The sequence below is a fragment of the Notamacropus eugenii genome, chromosome 5, assembly GCF_028372415.1.
Source record: "Notamacropus eugenii isolate mMacEug1 chromosome 5, mMacEug1.pri_v2, whole genome shotgun sequence".
NCBI classification, from domain to species: domain Eukaryota; kingdom Metazoa; phylum Chordata; class Mammalia; order Diprotodontia; family Macropodidae; genus Notamacropus; species Notamacropus eugenii.
In genome coordinates, this window is record NC_092876.1 from 199,366,752 (window position 1) to 199,382,837 (window position 16,086).

General features: G+C 40.7%; 1 protein-coding gene across 2 annotated transcripts in view; it reads left to right on the plus strand.

Moving 5' to 3' along the window:
- Nucleotides 1-974: 974 nt before the first annotated feature.
- Nucleotides 975-16,086, plus strand: part of ALOX5AP (arachidonate 5-lipoxygenase activating protein) — a 49,571-nt gene continuing 34,459 nt past the window's right edge. The window contains exons 1-2 of one of the 2 annotated variants that reach the window (XM_072611846.1): nt 1,141-1,274; nt 12,266-12,391. In XM_072611846.1, the coding sequence (XP_072467947.1) occupies nt 12,322-12,391 (70 nt within the window). In that variant the 5' untranslated portion in view covers nt 1,141-1,274; nt 12,266-12,321. Of the gene's footprint in view, nt 1,275-12,265; nt 12,392-16,086 lie in introns of both variants that reach the window. The other variant, XM_072611847.1, reaches the window with a different exon arrangement.

A 16,086-nucleotide genomic window follows, 5' to 3' on the forward strand; every position in this document is an offset into this window, starting at 1 on the left:
TCAAGTCCCTCCTGAGTTCAGCACTAAAATCTACTGCCCCATCAGCCACACTTTATGCATTTTGTGACTGCAAACGTAACTTGTATTTAAATGTTGGGTCTCGCATGAATTGAGGGGACAGAGTGTTTCCAGGGATTGTTGGGGGCGGGGAGGGAGGAGACATATGAGTGCAAGGACAAATCAGTTGTTGCAGCTTGGTGTAAGTCTGTTTTTATTCAATTATTTACTCAATCGGAAAGAGCATCAAGAACAGCCATAAACGGTGACAAGGAGAAAAAAGGATCACACGCAGGCTGTGGTTGGTGCGGGGAAGCAGCTAGGGAACATGGTTGCCAGGCAGCCAGGACCCTTTCTGCCCATGACGTGCTGACAGTGCATCCACGGAAGCCTCACGTCTTTTATTCTTGCCTGCCTCCCTTTGTGAGTCACATCACGGATTGTGTGGGCTCAGTCTTCTGCTAAAAACAAATTGTCCTTCATAAATTAAACTAGCAATGGCTCCCACACTAAGGACTACATGGATTCTCCCCAGTTGGTGAGATTTTAGTCCAACTTGCAACATATGTAGTAGGAGTGGAGGGCTTTGGTTCTCCTACTCAGCTTAGTTGATGTAATCACAGAAAGTAATGGTCTGGGGGTATTGATATTCTGGTAAAGTACAAAGAGTGTCTACACTATCATCCCTTTACAAAGCATAGAAAAAAGTTCTCTGTTTGAATCAGAGGGGAACTTGGCATTGGCTGTGTGAAGATTAGCCATGGTCCAGGTGGCCCTTAAGAGGAAAGCCTGACGGCTTTGAGACAGTTTGAGAATTCAAGACAAGGATTGGCTTTGTGGAGGTGACCCTTGCTCCTCTGACAGAGGGCAGCAGGAGGAGAGGGGACTTTTCTCTTGTCCTCCCCCTCCCCTTCATTTGGCCATGACACTTAGCAGTGGGCATCTTGCCTAGTAGGACATGCTGTATCCAACGGTTCAGATGTTGAGCTGTTTGAGAGGAGCCAAGGAAAACACTCTACAAGTCGCCACAAACACAGAGAGCCAGCATTCAAGGCAGAAACAAGGTTCAAAGAGTAAGGTCTTTGGCAGCAGAGAAGAGAGATATCTGTGGATTCTGAGGAGACCCAGCTCTGACAGCTGAGAATAGCTGTGGAGAGAAGAACTCAGGGAGTTCAGCTGAGCAACCTCTCCAGCAGAGATGGTACAGTCAGGTCAACAAGAAGAGAAAGGACACTGGGGTCCTGTGGTACTGCACGAATGAATTGTCATGGGCTTAGGTGAGCTTTACTGCCATTATACTCTAAGCTGGTACTCATTCTTCTCACAGATGTGGTGTGTATCTGTGGGAGAGTATTTCCCAGGTTTTTAGAGGAATGTTTAGAGGCCACTGCTCTTTCTATTCCATTTTACTAAATGCCTTTGCTTTGAGCTAATTATGTCTACTGGCTGATTGTTAAAGGGAGATATACTAGTTGGGACTGGTGAGCTGGAGTGTGGACCCTTTGAACTTAGGAGTAGTCACTTCTTGGAGGACTCAAACTGCAAAACTGTGAGTACTGAGTTGGAGAGGTACCCTAGAGTGGGTCCTATACCTAAGCATATACTTAAGTATTGAGGGGACATGGAATAAAGAGACCAGGAGTGAATTATAGCAGGAGGAAGAGGAGAAGGAGGAGGACGAGGAGGAAAAAGAAGAAAAAGAACAATAACAAAAAACAACTCATATTTCCACAGCACTTTTTGGTTTTCCATGTGCCAGTGGCTATGGGATTTGCCTTTCCTGTCATTCAAAGGATCATAGATTTAGCACTACAGGGGACCTTGGACTCATTTTACATATGAGAAAGCCAAATTCCAAAGAAGCCTAGTGACTTGTCCAGGCTCATACAGGTATTAAGTAACAGAAACATATTGAACTTGGATTTCCTGACTCCAAATTCCATGCTAGGTGACTCAGTGGATGAAGTCTGTTCCAGCTGGAAAGCTGACCTCAGACACTTATTAGTTGTGTGACCCCAAGCAAGCCACCTAGCCTCTGCCTGCCTTCATGTCCTTATCTGTAAAATGGGGATTAAAAACAGCACCCCTTTCCCAGGGATGTTGTGAGGGAAAAAATGGTGATTTGCAAACCTTAAAGTGTCACAATCTATTAAGATTATTTCCATGTTGCTTATTTTATGGGATAGAATGATTTCCTATTGAATATATATGTGTTAGCTTATGGAAAACATTTACATTGTTTTTCTGTTTTAAATAATTTTGGGGGGCTGAGGATCAGTGATCCAGGGCTTGCCTGATATGAGATAGGCAGATGTGAAGGACTCTGAGGTCAGCATTTTGCAGATGCAAGAGACTGCTGGCAACTGCTCTGGGCCCCCTGAATTCTGGTGCCAGTTTAGGTTCAGGACAGTGATGGTGCTTCACTACAATCCAAGGGGCTTGCTGCTGGGTTGGGAGACCACTCTGCTGTTGCATGTGAGTACAGGGTGAAGTCTGGACTCCTTCCCCACCCCCCACCCTACTTCCAACCCCTACCTTTTGCTGTTTGCCTCTTGTCTTTCTGTTCCGTCCCAGCAGCTCTCTATTGAGATAAATGGCATTTCCAGAGACTTCATCTCTGCTAAGTGTTCCCCTGTAGCTGCAGATGGAATCTGAATGTGCTGCACTCTAATTTAATGATTATCTCAGCTGACTATTAAAACTGGCCACTTTAAGGACCTCCTGACTCCCTTGCTCCCCGTGCTGGTCCTGAGAATAGTTTTTCATTTTAGGGGCCTGAACTGGTCAATTCAGGAAAGCCAGAGATGGGGGCCTGTGAAAAAAGCCATAGCTGTTGAACTTTCCTTTCATGGGTCTCTTTCCCATTTATATAGAGATGATTCTGCAAGGCTACTCATGATCTTCCATTGTTTATAGACAGTTTATAATACTGATCCAGATTCAGATGGCTCTGGAGGAGAAGTGAGGCTGGTGACCTGCACAGCCCTTCCTCACTCAAAACAAAGTCAAGTGCAAGTCATGTCATCATTTCTCTGGTGGCATGATCTTCGGTAATGAAGGACAAACACAATACTGATCCAGTCCTTAGGGTCTCTAAGTTCTCTGCTTCTTCAGGGGCCTTCTACCTTTGTGTAGGCAAATTGTCCCAACCATCGGTGGGCTGAATTGCTTTGGTGTGTGTGCATCCCAATAAAGGTGGTACAGAAGGTTGCCAAAAACAAAAAAAGAGAGAGTATTGTTAAGTTTTTGTTTCTGTGGTGGTTGTGCCAGACTGACCCCACTTCCTCCTTCTACTGTCTTTGGGCTATGGGCCTTCAGATGAGAACAGTATCTATGTCCAGTAGCAAATGTCCTTGGTGGCCAGGGTTTGCCTGGTAGTAATATAATTTCAACATGACCCTACTTTCATGGACTAAGAGAGAAGAATTTGTTATAGTTCCCTCTCATTACTATATGGCTCTTCCTGGTCCATCTGTCCCTCTCCTCCACATCATACCTTCCACTAGGGCATCTGATGCTGCCATTGTTGATGGAGTCTCTCAGTCTCTCAGAGTGCTACAGCTGGAGTCAGAAGCCCTGAGTTCAAATCCAGACTCAGACATTTACTAGTTGTGTGACCCTAGGCAAGTGTAGGGTCTGTCTGCCTTAGTTTTCTTTGCTGTAAGATGAGAATAATAACAGCACTTACCTCTCAGTGTTATTGTGAGGATTAAATGAGATAGTATTTGTAAAGCATTTTACAAACCTTAAAGCATTTCATAATGCTTGATAATAATTTCAAGCTATTGGGAAAAATACACTGTCGATCAGCCTGTCTCAAATTTGTTTTCTTGATTTTATTTGTCAAAACTGCAATCAATTTACAATGACTCAGCTTTTATATTTTTTGAATCTGGCTTTTCTTTTACAATTTATGATCTAACAGAGCAGTATTAATGGCTTACTGATAGGTTTCCATCTGAAAGTATAAAATTAAAATGTTAAAACCATTTGTAAATGAGAGAATAAGCCTGTTTTTGATTTTTAAAACATTTAAATATTCTGTACGTATAACCTTGCTTTATGTGGTACACCAATCCAAGGATGGACCGTGACACATTTTGGAACAGACTGAATCTGGGACAGCTGTGAGTGAAGGTGATTGGCAATGGTTTCACAGAGAGTTCTGGGGAAAAGACATTGGAAGAAACTGTGAATTAATGTATAAGATCAGGTCTTTCCATCTTGAGGTCATGTGTAGATTTTGTAGAGTCAAATGCTTAGCATGGAATTTGTAATCTGCAAAAAGTGGATCAGTGGCAGCCAGCTGAGGAGCTGTGTATCTGGGGAGTGGGGCAGGAGGAGTATGACTGTGACTAATGAGTGGGGAGACTAGTCTAGGCCAGGAGAGATGACCCTTACTGTTCCTAAGTGCAATTACCTTCCCCTACAGCTCTGAGCTGCCCTAAATAGCCCTATCCCTCTGGAGTGGGTACTTCATCTCTTCCATACACACTTAGCCAGAAACCCTGAGGGTCTTCCCCTCCCAGATTGATTTTTTTTTTTACTAGGTTTCCTCAATTCTTTGCCTCATTTCTTCTTATCTAGCCTTAATCACTGAATGGTGTGACCTCAGTCAAACTGAGACCTGGGAAAGACCTTAGCTTAAAAAGGTCAAGGTCTCCCACTGCATCTGGGTTCATCTCCAGATCTATATTTTGTCACTGGACCCAGATGGCTCTGGAGGTGAAAGTGAGACTGGTGACTCTTCATAACCCTGCCTCACTTAAATCCAGTTCACTTGCAAGTCACGACATCACCTTCCTAATGTCATGGAACTCTTTGAAAATAAAGGATAAACAATAAACTAACCACTCTGTGGCATTGGGCTATGCAGTCACTATCTGCTGATGGTGGTTTCTGTATCCCCTAGAGGTTTCTGACCATTCCTTTTTTATATCATATAAAAGAATATTTAGTGTTTTCTTAATCTTTATTTGCCTTGTTATAGTCCTGCCTAGTGCTGGTACAAAGCTGGAAATTGAAGAGGGGCCTGGGGAGTGGGACTGGTCCCAGGCAGTTGCCACCTGAGAATATAGGATCTTTTGGCCAGCCCAAGATAATAAACAAGGAAGAATAAGAGGAGAGGGAGAGAGAGAATGAAAAACAGAAAGAGACAGAAAGGTAGGGACAGAGAGACAGAGACAGAGATGGACAGAAGAGGGGGGAGGAAGATTTTAACCTTTATTCCCTAGAATACACACACACACACACACACACACACACACACACACACACACAGACATATTTATATACACATACACATATTTATGTATTTCTATATATGTGTACATGTATGTGTGTATAGGATATTTTAGTGAACACCAAAGTCAAGGAAAAAATGGGAATAGAGGAGATGAATTAGGCTACATAGGATTTCCTGGGTTCCTCTACCCTTGGCATTGGACCCTGTATTGCACGCCTGTACAGCATATGACCCATGGACTGTTTGCAGCCACCAAAGGATTTCCAGCAACCTGGAAAAAAATGTAGGGTTGCCACTGTGCACTCTCCCATTTGTCACGCAACCCACGACAGTCAACCATTGTCAATCTGTCTCTACCTTAACCTGTCTGTGGCCCAAAGAAGTTTAGCCTATTTTAATTTTGACCCCTACCTACTGCCAAGTTGTGCAGGTCTGCTGTATTGGGACTTCATCTATCTCCATTGTAATTTGTAAAGAGTACTTCACGGTAGGTCAATGTGCAATATAGAATGAATTTTTTTCTTTTCTAAAAATTTATTTATTTTTTGTTTTCAACATTTATTTCCACAAGATTTTGAGTTCCAAATTTTCTCCCTATCTCTCCCCTCTGCCCACCCCAGGACAGCATGCATTCTGATTACCCCTTCCCCTAATTTGCTCTCCCTTCTGTTACACCCCTCCCTTCCCTTATCCCCATCTCCTCTATTTTCTTGCAGGGCAGATAGATTTCTATACCCCATTACCCCAGTTGCATGTAAAAACAATTTTTAACATTCATTTTTAAAATTTTGAGTTCCAACTTCTCCTCCCTCTCCACCCATCCCCACTGAGAAGGCAAAGCAATTTGATATATGTTATACATGTGTAGTTATGCAAAAGACCTCCATAAAAGTCATGTTGTGAAAGACTAATTATATTTCCCTCTATTCTATCCTGCCCCCCATTTATTCTATTCTCTCTTTTGACCTTATCCCTCCTCAAAAGTGCTTACTTCTAATTACCCCCTCCTCCCATTTGCTTCCCTTCTGTAATCCTCACTACACCCTGCTTATCCACTTCTCTGCTACTTTCCTGTAGTATAAGATAGATTTTCGTACCAAATTGAGTGTTCATGTTATTCCTTCTTTAAGCCAAATATGATGAGCATAAGGTTCACTTTTTCCCTCTCACCTTCCCCCTCTTCCCCTCCATTGAAAAAGCTTTTTCTTGCCTCTTTTATGTGAGAGATAATTTGCCCATTCTATTTCTCCCTTTCTCCTCCCAATATATTCCTCTTTCACCCCTTAATTTTATTTTTTTAGATATCATCCCTTCCTATTCAACTCACCCTATGCCCTCTGTCTATATGGAGATAATCCCTCCAACTACACAAATACTGAGAAAAATCTCAAGAGTTACAAACATTATCTTTCTATGTAGGAATGTAAACAGTTCAACTTTAGCAAGTTCCTTATGATTTCTCTTTCCTGTTTACCTTTTCATGGTTCTCATGATTCTTGTGTTTGAAAGTCAAATTTTCTATTCAGCTCTGGTCTTTTCATCAAGAATGCTTAAAAGTTCTCTATTTCATTGAATAGCCATTTTTTTCTCCCTGAAGTATTATACTCAGTTTTACTGGGTAGGTGATACTTGGTTTTAATCCTAGCTCCTTTGATCTCTGGAATATCATATTCCAAGCCCTGTAATCCCTAAATGTAGAAGCTGCTAGGTCTTGTGTTATCCTGATTATATTTCCACAATACTTGAATTGTTTCTTTCTGGCTGCTTCCAATATTTTCTCCTTGACCTGGGAACTCTAGAATTTGGCTACAATATTCCTAGGAGTTTTCCTTTTGTGATCTCTTTCAGGAGGTGATTGGTGGATTCTTCCAATATTTATTTTACCCTCTGGTTCTAGAATATCAGGGCAGTTTTCCTTGATGACTTCTTGAAGGATGATGTCTAGGTTCTTTTCTTGATCATGGCTTTCAGGTAGTCTCATAATTTTTAAATTGTCTCTCCTGGATCTATTTTCCAGGTCAGTTGTTTTTCTGATGAGATGTTTCCCATTGTCTGCTATTTTTTCATTCCTTTGGTTTTGTTTTATAATTTCTTGATTTTTTTCATAAAGCTCTGCTCCATCATAATCTTTAAGGAATCTTAAATTTAATAATTTATTGCAAATTTGTATTTTTTCCTGCATTGAAATTTTGATGATGTAATTATTGCATCATGTAATTATACAGTATTGTACTGTAAACAAGTCATTACATGTACATATTCCTGCCAATGCATGCTAGACAACCCAACAATGTGAGACACACTTGCCTGCCAACACTTGCTTGTTAAGACCTGTCGGTGGGCTTGACCACTGATCAGTTATAACTTGAGTTTTGTGTGTTTATTTGGAAAATAACATTATCACTATGACTTTAACTCTGTTACATAACTGATGAAGCATGTACAAGTGGTTTTTCAAAATTTTCTTCTCTTCTCTGCTTATGCTTCACCACCCCCTTATTTTTATTCAACCCTCCCCCCCAAACACCCCTGGATTGCTCCAGCACCCCCAGGGAGCAGTATTGCCCACTTTGTGAATCTGTGGACTAGAAACTAGATAGTCACTGAAAACGTTTCTCATTCTTAGTTTTTATGATCCTGTGATCCTTTAGAAGCAGCTAGATAGTATAATGGATGGGGTGTTGATCCTGGAGTCAGGAAAACTTGAATTCAAATATGACCTCAGAAATTTACTATGTGACCCTGAGGAAGTCACAACCTCTGCCTGCCTCAGTTTCCTCATTTATGAAATGGTGAACATTTACCTCCCAGAGTTGTTGGGAGCACCAAATGAGGTAATATTTTTAAAGCCCTTAGCACAGTGTCCTGCATAATATAGTAGGTATTAAACCCTTTAGAGGAGGGATTTTTAAACTGAGGTGTGTGAACTTGGTTTTAAAAAGATATTTTGATAACTATATTTCAGTATGACTAGTTTCCTTTGCAATTCTATATTTTTTATTTAATTTATTTTTTAGTATATTAAATTTTTTTCAACATTCACTTTTATAATATTTTGAGTTTCAATTTTTTCTCCCTCTCGCCCCTATCCCTCCCCAAGATGGCAAGCAATCTGATATAGGCTATACATTTCTCTTCAACTTGGGACTTGGCAACTGACTACAGGCAGTGAGGCATTGAATTTAGATTCAGGAAAATCTGAGTTCAAACACTGCCTGAGACACTAGCTGTACAACTCTGGACAAACCACATAATTTCTTTCAGCAATAGTTTCCTCATCCATAAAATGGAGAGATTATTAACACATTCTTCATTGGATTAGTGTGAGAGAATTTATGCATGGCACTTCACAAACCTTCATAAACTTCCTTTAAAGCACTTAATAAATACGAGCTACTGTTATTTGGGTGAATAACGGACGAGTGATAATAATTCATCCATCCATCCATAATGGCTTAACACCTACTCTGTGCCAGGCACTGTGCTGGGCGTACAAAGACAAAATGAGGCGCTCTCTATCCTCAGTGATGTTTTCTGTTTTCTAATCTATCAGGTGGAATGTGACACATTCACAGATCAGTAAATATAGGGCAGCTATTTGATGTAATGGATAGAGCACTATGCCTGGAATCAGGAATTCTCATCCTCCTGAGTTCAAATCAGGCCCCTGATATTTTTTAGCTGTGTCACCCTGGTCAAGTCATTTAACCCTGTTTGTCTTAGTTTCCTCAACTGTAAAATGAGCTGGAGAAAGAAATGGCAAACCATTCCAGTATCTTTGCCGAGGAAACTCCAAATGGGATCACGAAGAGTGAAACTGAACTGAAAAGCAGCTGAACCACAACAAATATATGTGCAAAATGCATACACAGAGATTGGGAAAACACTAAAAACTGTGAGAATTAGGAAAGGTCTCTTGAAGGAGATGGCTTTTGAGCTGATCCTGGAATACAAGAAGGGGTTGGAAGAGGCAGAGGTGAAGACAATAGGTAGGATTTGTTCATAGGGTTTTATAGTTTGTAAGGATCTTTTCAGGCTTCCCTATTAGATTGTAAGGTCCATGAGAGGAGAAACTTTCTTTTGCCTCTTTTTACATCCCCAGTGCTTAGCACAACTTGCCTGGCACATAGTGGGAGTTAAATAAATGCTTAGTGACATTGTCTCACTCCAGTCTCACAAGAACTGTTATTCCTTCTTCCTCTTCTCCCCCCAACTCCCCCATACTTTTCAGCCTGTAAGGGGCAAAGATCAGAAGTTATCCCCTTCCCCCTTTTTGGAGGATGGGGAAATGGAGGTGACTTGCCTAAGATCATTATATGTATCAGAGGCAAGATTCAAATCTTGACCCATAAGTTCAAAACTGTTACTATCCTACTGTGCTGAAGAAGGAGGGTAATCAGTGGGAAAGGGTGTTGAATGCCCTGTGGTAGAAAGAGCTTTGGGGATGGAATCAGATCATTTCGTTCAATTCCCAGTAGATCTACCCCGATGGTCTTGATTAAGGTCACCTCTCTAGACTCAAGTTTCCTCATCTATAAAATGAGAGAGGGTTGTCAGAATGTAAACTCCTTGAAAGTAGGGATTGTTTGATTTAAAAAAAAAATTTTTTTTCATCCCCAGCATTGAGCACAGCACCTGGCATATGATACGTGATTAATAAGTGCTTGTTTAATGATTGATTCAGATAACTTGAAGGTCTGTTTTAGCTGTAACTACTATGAGGCATTTAAAACATTTTAGCTCAGGAGAGGAAAGATATCACATACTGGTGAAGAGACAGTATTGTGCATTCAAAATAGAGTTAGTAAGTGCTGACAGCTGGCTTTCTGGTGAAGAAGGGGCAGCCAGGGAGCAGAAGTGATCTCCATAATAGAAGAAAAGTTTTTAAAACACTAGCTCCTGCTAAGGTGCCATTTGCTTCTGTAGTTCAGATTTCCACAAGCACTTTGAATCTTTCTCTTGACTTTTTCACTGGCTGGTGCCACGTCAAGACTGCTCTCCCTTCCATCTTTTGGTTTCTTTAACTTCCTTGAAGACTTATGGCTAATCCAACTTTCTGTAAATGGCTTTTCCAGGATTCCCTCCCCTCCTAAAACACTGGCATGTACCCTCCACTCCTTCCCTAAGTTAATGCCCTCTGTTTGATATTACCTCGCATTTACACTGTACTGTACATATTTTGGATGTATTTAGCTATTTCTATGTTGTGTCCTTCTGTGTGAGCTTCTTGAGGGCAGGGACTATGTTTTTACCTTTCTTTGTATCTTTAAAAACTGGCATTTTATAGATGAGGTACTGAAGAGAACAGGGTTATTTCCCAGGGTCACCCAGCTAGTAAGTGTCTGAGGTCAGATTTGAACTTAGGAGGAGTCTTACTGACTCCAAACTCAGTGCTCCATTCACTCTACCATCTAGCTGCCCTATATTCACTGAACAGTGAATGTGTCACATTCCCCTTGATAGAATATAAGCTCCTTGAGGGTAGGGAGTGTCTTGTTTTTGTCTTTGTATGCCCAACACAATGCCTGGCACATATTAAATGCTAAATGAATGTTTGTTGATTGATGGATGAAATAACTGATGGATTTCTCCAGAAGTTTCAACTTATACTGGGATAAATCTGCTATTTAGAATAATCTAATTTTTATAATATTCTTTTATGTGCATATCTTTCTACTCCTACTAATTTGATATCTCTTGGAGGGCAGGAACTACATCTTACTTTTTCTTCTGTTTTTTTCCCCTCCCCTTCCCATGCCTTTTACAACTGAATGAATAAAAAGTGATGTAGCTGATCCTTTACCTGTGAACAGGACAGCTCTTAAACCATTTTTGACAGTTGTTCAGTCGTTTTTCCATTGTGTCTGACTCTTCATCTCCCCTTTTGGAGTTTTCTTGGCAAAGGTACTGTAGTGGTTTGCCATTTCATTCTCCAGCTGATTTTAGAGATGAGGAAACTTCAGCAAACAGAATCAAGTGACTTGCCCAGGGTCACACAAATAGTAAGTGTCTGAGGCTGGATTTGAACTCAGAAAGAAGAGTTTTCCTGATTCCAGATCTGGCTCTTTATCACTGCAACTACCTAGCTATGCATAGATACAAGTCTACATCATACAAATAATAATAATAGACTATGAGTTTCTGGAGATTATGGACCGTTTTTGTTTGTTTGTTTTTGCTATCTCTTTGTATCCCAGTATATAGCTCAATGTCTAGCACATAGAAATTTTTTTAATAAATGATTTTCAACTTCACTTAATAATAATGATACAGATATTTCATCTGCTGGGAAAGCTTTAAGAGCAGTTCTGCTTGGAAGCAAATGATGGCCCAGAATAATCATTCTTGCCTTCCTTCATTCATTCAACAAGCAATTGCTTATCTATGTTGTAAGAGTTTCCATAATTGTTCTCAGAAGTCAGGGAAATCCCATGGGTCTGGATTTAACAATCTTCCTTGTCAAGACAGACCTCCTTAGAGATGATCTAAACCCCTTCTTCTGTCAGTGAAGCCCATTTCCATTTCTAAAATACTTCTTCAGTTCTCATTTACTTCCTGTTCTCCTTCCTTCACCTAGGCACAGAGCCTCTGTCACTCATTCTCTCTCAGGACTCAGTGAAGAAATGGAAAACACTTAAGATAGAAGATTTGCTGATAGTGTAAAGATAAAAATAAAGTTTCATTCACCCCTCTTTCCCCACCCTTCCCCTTCCTCTGCCAAGAACAGAAGAGAAACAGGACTCCAAGCCCTCAGTGTCTGCCCAGGGTTCTGCAAGACAAGACAAGACATCAGACTGTTCTGATGGCCAAGAAACTACCTTCCTTTGACAGACAGTGGAGTAGAGTTCTTTAGGTCTATCCCTCCACCACCTAAATCTTGTTCTGATTAGTGGAGTCTCACTAAACCTGAGGAGAACTCTTTGATGGCTCATAAAAGACACATGTGTGATCATAGTAGGGGTTCTCAGGAAATCCTAGTGATGAAGTAAGGACAGGTCACTTCCTCCTTCTTGTGCATTGCAGAGCTGGGGTAGTGCTGAGAAGCCTGTACAATCCTCTTTCTTGAGACTGCAGTGAATATGGACCATGAAACAGTGGGGAATATTGTTTTGCTGGCAATTGTCACCCTCATCAGTGCCGTCCAGAATGGTAAGGGAAGTCCCTTGATTCAGGATGATAAGTGTTCTTTTTATAAGAGGTAGACAGAATTTAGAAGTCAGCAGTTACTCAGTTAAGGCTTGTGAAGTAGTGTGTTTGTGTGTGTATGTGTGTGTGTGTGTGAGTATGTTCATGTATGTGTGTGTTTCTTTATGGATATTCAGATATATGGGGTGCTGGGGTTTAGGCTTTCTCACCGTTACTGTTCCCCCCAGTGTTTCCCCCTTTTATTTCAATCATGATGGCTAATTATGTTTTTTGAGCTGTGTCCATAGCCCAAGGATTGTTTCAAAGTACTTGGCAAAGGAGTAATAGTCTCAGTGTTTAATGATCCAAAGTCCAACAGGGTAGACAGGCAATGAGGAAAAAATGAGATTCAGATGGAACAACGAACCAGGTCCCTCCGCCACTAAAATTTTACCAGTTTTGACCTTCATGCTACTAAGACCAATTGGATTCCAGAGAGCATGGCCCTTCTCTTCCAAGATTTATTTAGAGATTAGCTTTCTTGTCTGCTTTCTTCTTGAGAGCCTCCAATGGCAAGTCTGACTTCATAATCATATCTCCTTATTCCTGTATAGTTTGACAGTTTTTAGGTTCATTAACCGACCCATCCATTCAGTACTCTCTATATTTATGTCTCTATGGATAGATATCTGAAATTTCTTTCTGGTCATCATACAGGTGGAGGATTTTATTGTTTCTTTGATAATGGTATTATTATTGAAAGTGCTCTAGAATTGAAAATGTTAATGAACTTTCATATTTATATTGTACTTCAAGGTCTGTAAGGTACTTTAGATATAGCATCTCATTTGAAAAAGTCTGTAGCATTTGGAAGTGGACTTTTGCATCCATTAAATCTCAAGTTAGGATAGTTTTGGCAAAACACAATAAATGACTCTGGAACTTTAGCTACTTCTTGTGGCATGGTGTAATTCATAGAGTACTGAATTTAGAGTCTGAAAGACCTGAGTTCAAATCCTGCCACAGACACTTACTAGCTGAGTGACCCTGGACAATCTATTTAATTTCTTTGGGCCTCAGTTTCCTCATTTGTAAAGTGAGGGAGTCGGATTCGATTCCCTTGAAGTTCTCTTCCAACTCTAAATCTATAACTGATGCTTGAGTGAGGTAGGAATGTATAAAAGAAGAAAAAAATAACCAAAAGGATTTTGAATTAAAGAGGCACCATTAAAAAGACTGGATGTGATTTAATAACAATGATTAAGCATTTAGCTACATTGGTATCTAAGAATTGTGGAGTACTTGATCAAGTTTGGGACACTCTTTTGTCTTTGAAGTTTGGTCGGATGCTCTCTTTATTGTTTCCTGACCAAAGAGAAGACTCTCTCTACATCTGTAGAGTCTTACCTTCTGCAACACAGAGATGCAGACCCTGCTAGCCTGCAGCCACATTGCCCTTTGTAAGGGAGCTTGCAGACAACTGTGACTAGACTCACTTAAAAGAATTCAATTCCTAACCATTAGCTACTCTTAGTCTAAACTTTTTTTTTCTAGCAAGTCTATATGGTACAGAGATTATAGCTGTGAAGAAACTTTGCTTATGTTGATTTATCTTCATGGTTTCACACTCCTCTCAGGCTCATAGGATAGACTCCCTGCTGCCCTGTCATCAGCAAAGGCTAGCCACAGTTAAGAGAAACTATTCCTCTCCTCTGGGAAGGCAGTGGTTGGTAGCCAAGTGCTTCTGAAACTACCTTGAAATTCCTGGTTGAACGGGAGTCTTTGTTTAGCTTGTGTTGGGATTTTTTCCATTTGTGTCTGATGGATTTAGCTATTGGACATTTGTGAGCTGCTAAGTGGCACAGTAAATGGAGTGCCTGTCTCGGAATCAAGAAGACTCATATATGTCATCTGGCCTCAGCCATTTACTAGCTATATGACTCTGGGCAAGTCATTTAACTCTGCATGCCTCAGTTTCCTCATTTGTGCCATTGTTATCCCCATTAAACAGATAAGGAATCCGGAGCAAACAGAAGTCTAGTGATTTGTCCAGGTTCATGAATGTAGTAAATATCTGACATGGGATTTGAACTCAGGCCTCCTTGACTCCATGTCAAACACTAGCCCATCACACCACCTACAGGTAATGAAGTTTAAGTGTATTTGGATATTTGTCAGTTTGTCTTCTCTGCCTCATAGTTCGATTATGAGTTATAAATTCAAACAAATAAAATCCAAACAAATATTTTGTCCCTAAATGTATCTAATATTTTGCGCCAAAGCACCCGATATGTACAAAGCACCACTTTCCATAAAATAAAGGGCTGTTTGTCTCTACTTTTAACAACTCTGCTTATAACAACAATCCTGCTTCCTTTGGTTCTGCTTCTCCCTAACATCATGTTGTAGCCCTCTTTGGGGTCTCTGCTTTTAGGGCAGTGACTGGGAAATGTGACATGACATTACTGCCCTATCTGGACAGGAGAGACAAGGATTTGTCATTGCCCACATAGAGTCATAGAGGAACACCTTTTATATCTCTGTCTGGCATGATGACAATCCAATCTCCTCTGAAGGCAGTGAGCCAGACTCCCTAGAGGCACTCAGAGATGAAGATGAATCCCAGAGGAATCTCTTAGGGATATTAAACAATGATGTATGGGGTGCAGTGGAAAGAGGGTTGGATTTAGAGTCAGGGAATCTAAGATCGAATCTTAGGCTCTACAGTTCTCTACCTGTGTGGCCAGGAACAAGTCACTTAACCTCTTATCATCTGTAAAATGAAATGGTCAGATGGACACATGGCTTTTATGATTCCATGATATCCCTCCTGCATGATTCTCTGATATTTAAAAACATTTCTTTGTAATCATGAGCTACCCAATGTGCCACTCATAGGCTTATTGAAAATAGTAAGAGAAAGATGCAAAAATGATGGGTCTTTTTCCAAGTCCCTTTTCTATGGGTGTATTACTAATTTTTTAAATTTGCATTTTGTTACCAGGGGCTCCGTTCTCGTTGTAGTCCTAGACAATGAGAAATTGTGCTGTTCATATCCCATGACTCAGGGCTTACCTCTGGGGTTTGATTGAGTGATACCAGTTCTCTGTCCAAATGAGGAGGGCCCTGGAGGAAGAAAGATATCAGGCCTGCCTGACTTCACTTCCCCTTTTTTTTGCTTTCAAAGTTCCTTTGGTCATCAAGATTTTTGAATTTGTAGCAAACATCTAGCCATCAACGCTGTACAAATAAGATTTAGGGGTGGGGTGGGTTAGAAATTAGACAACCAAAACCTTAGACCAGAACAAGTTGAAAACTCTTAATTCCAAGAATCCAACCTGTAAAGCCTGTGAAACCTGGTTTCTTTTCCAAGAAAGAGAAATGCATTGCTTGGATACAGGGAGCCAGGAAGCTTCGAACTGATCCTGCAAAGTTGCCAGCTGCTTTTGACAGGAAGAGAGAGCCAGGAAACACAGACCCATAGAAAGCACTTTTCTTAGGAAACCAAGCTAATTGAAAAAGGGAGACAAGGATGAAGGAAAAGAAAGAGAGAGGGAAATAAAGTTATGTTGATGAAAACCAGGTTTTGTGAAGGTGGAACAGATGTGTCTGAGTGCCAGGAGATGTACCCACAGAAGTACTACTTGGTGTTTAGGAATACTCCAGGCGTCAGATGTGTATCATCACCTCATCCACCACAGCAGAAGGCCTGATTCTAC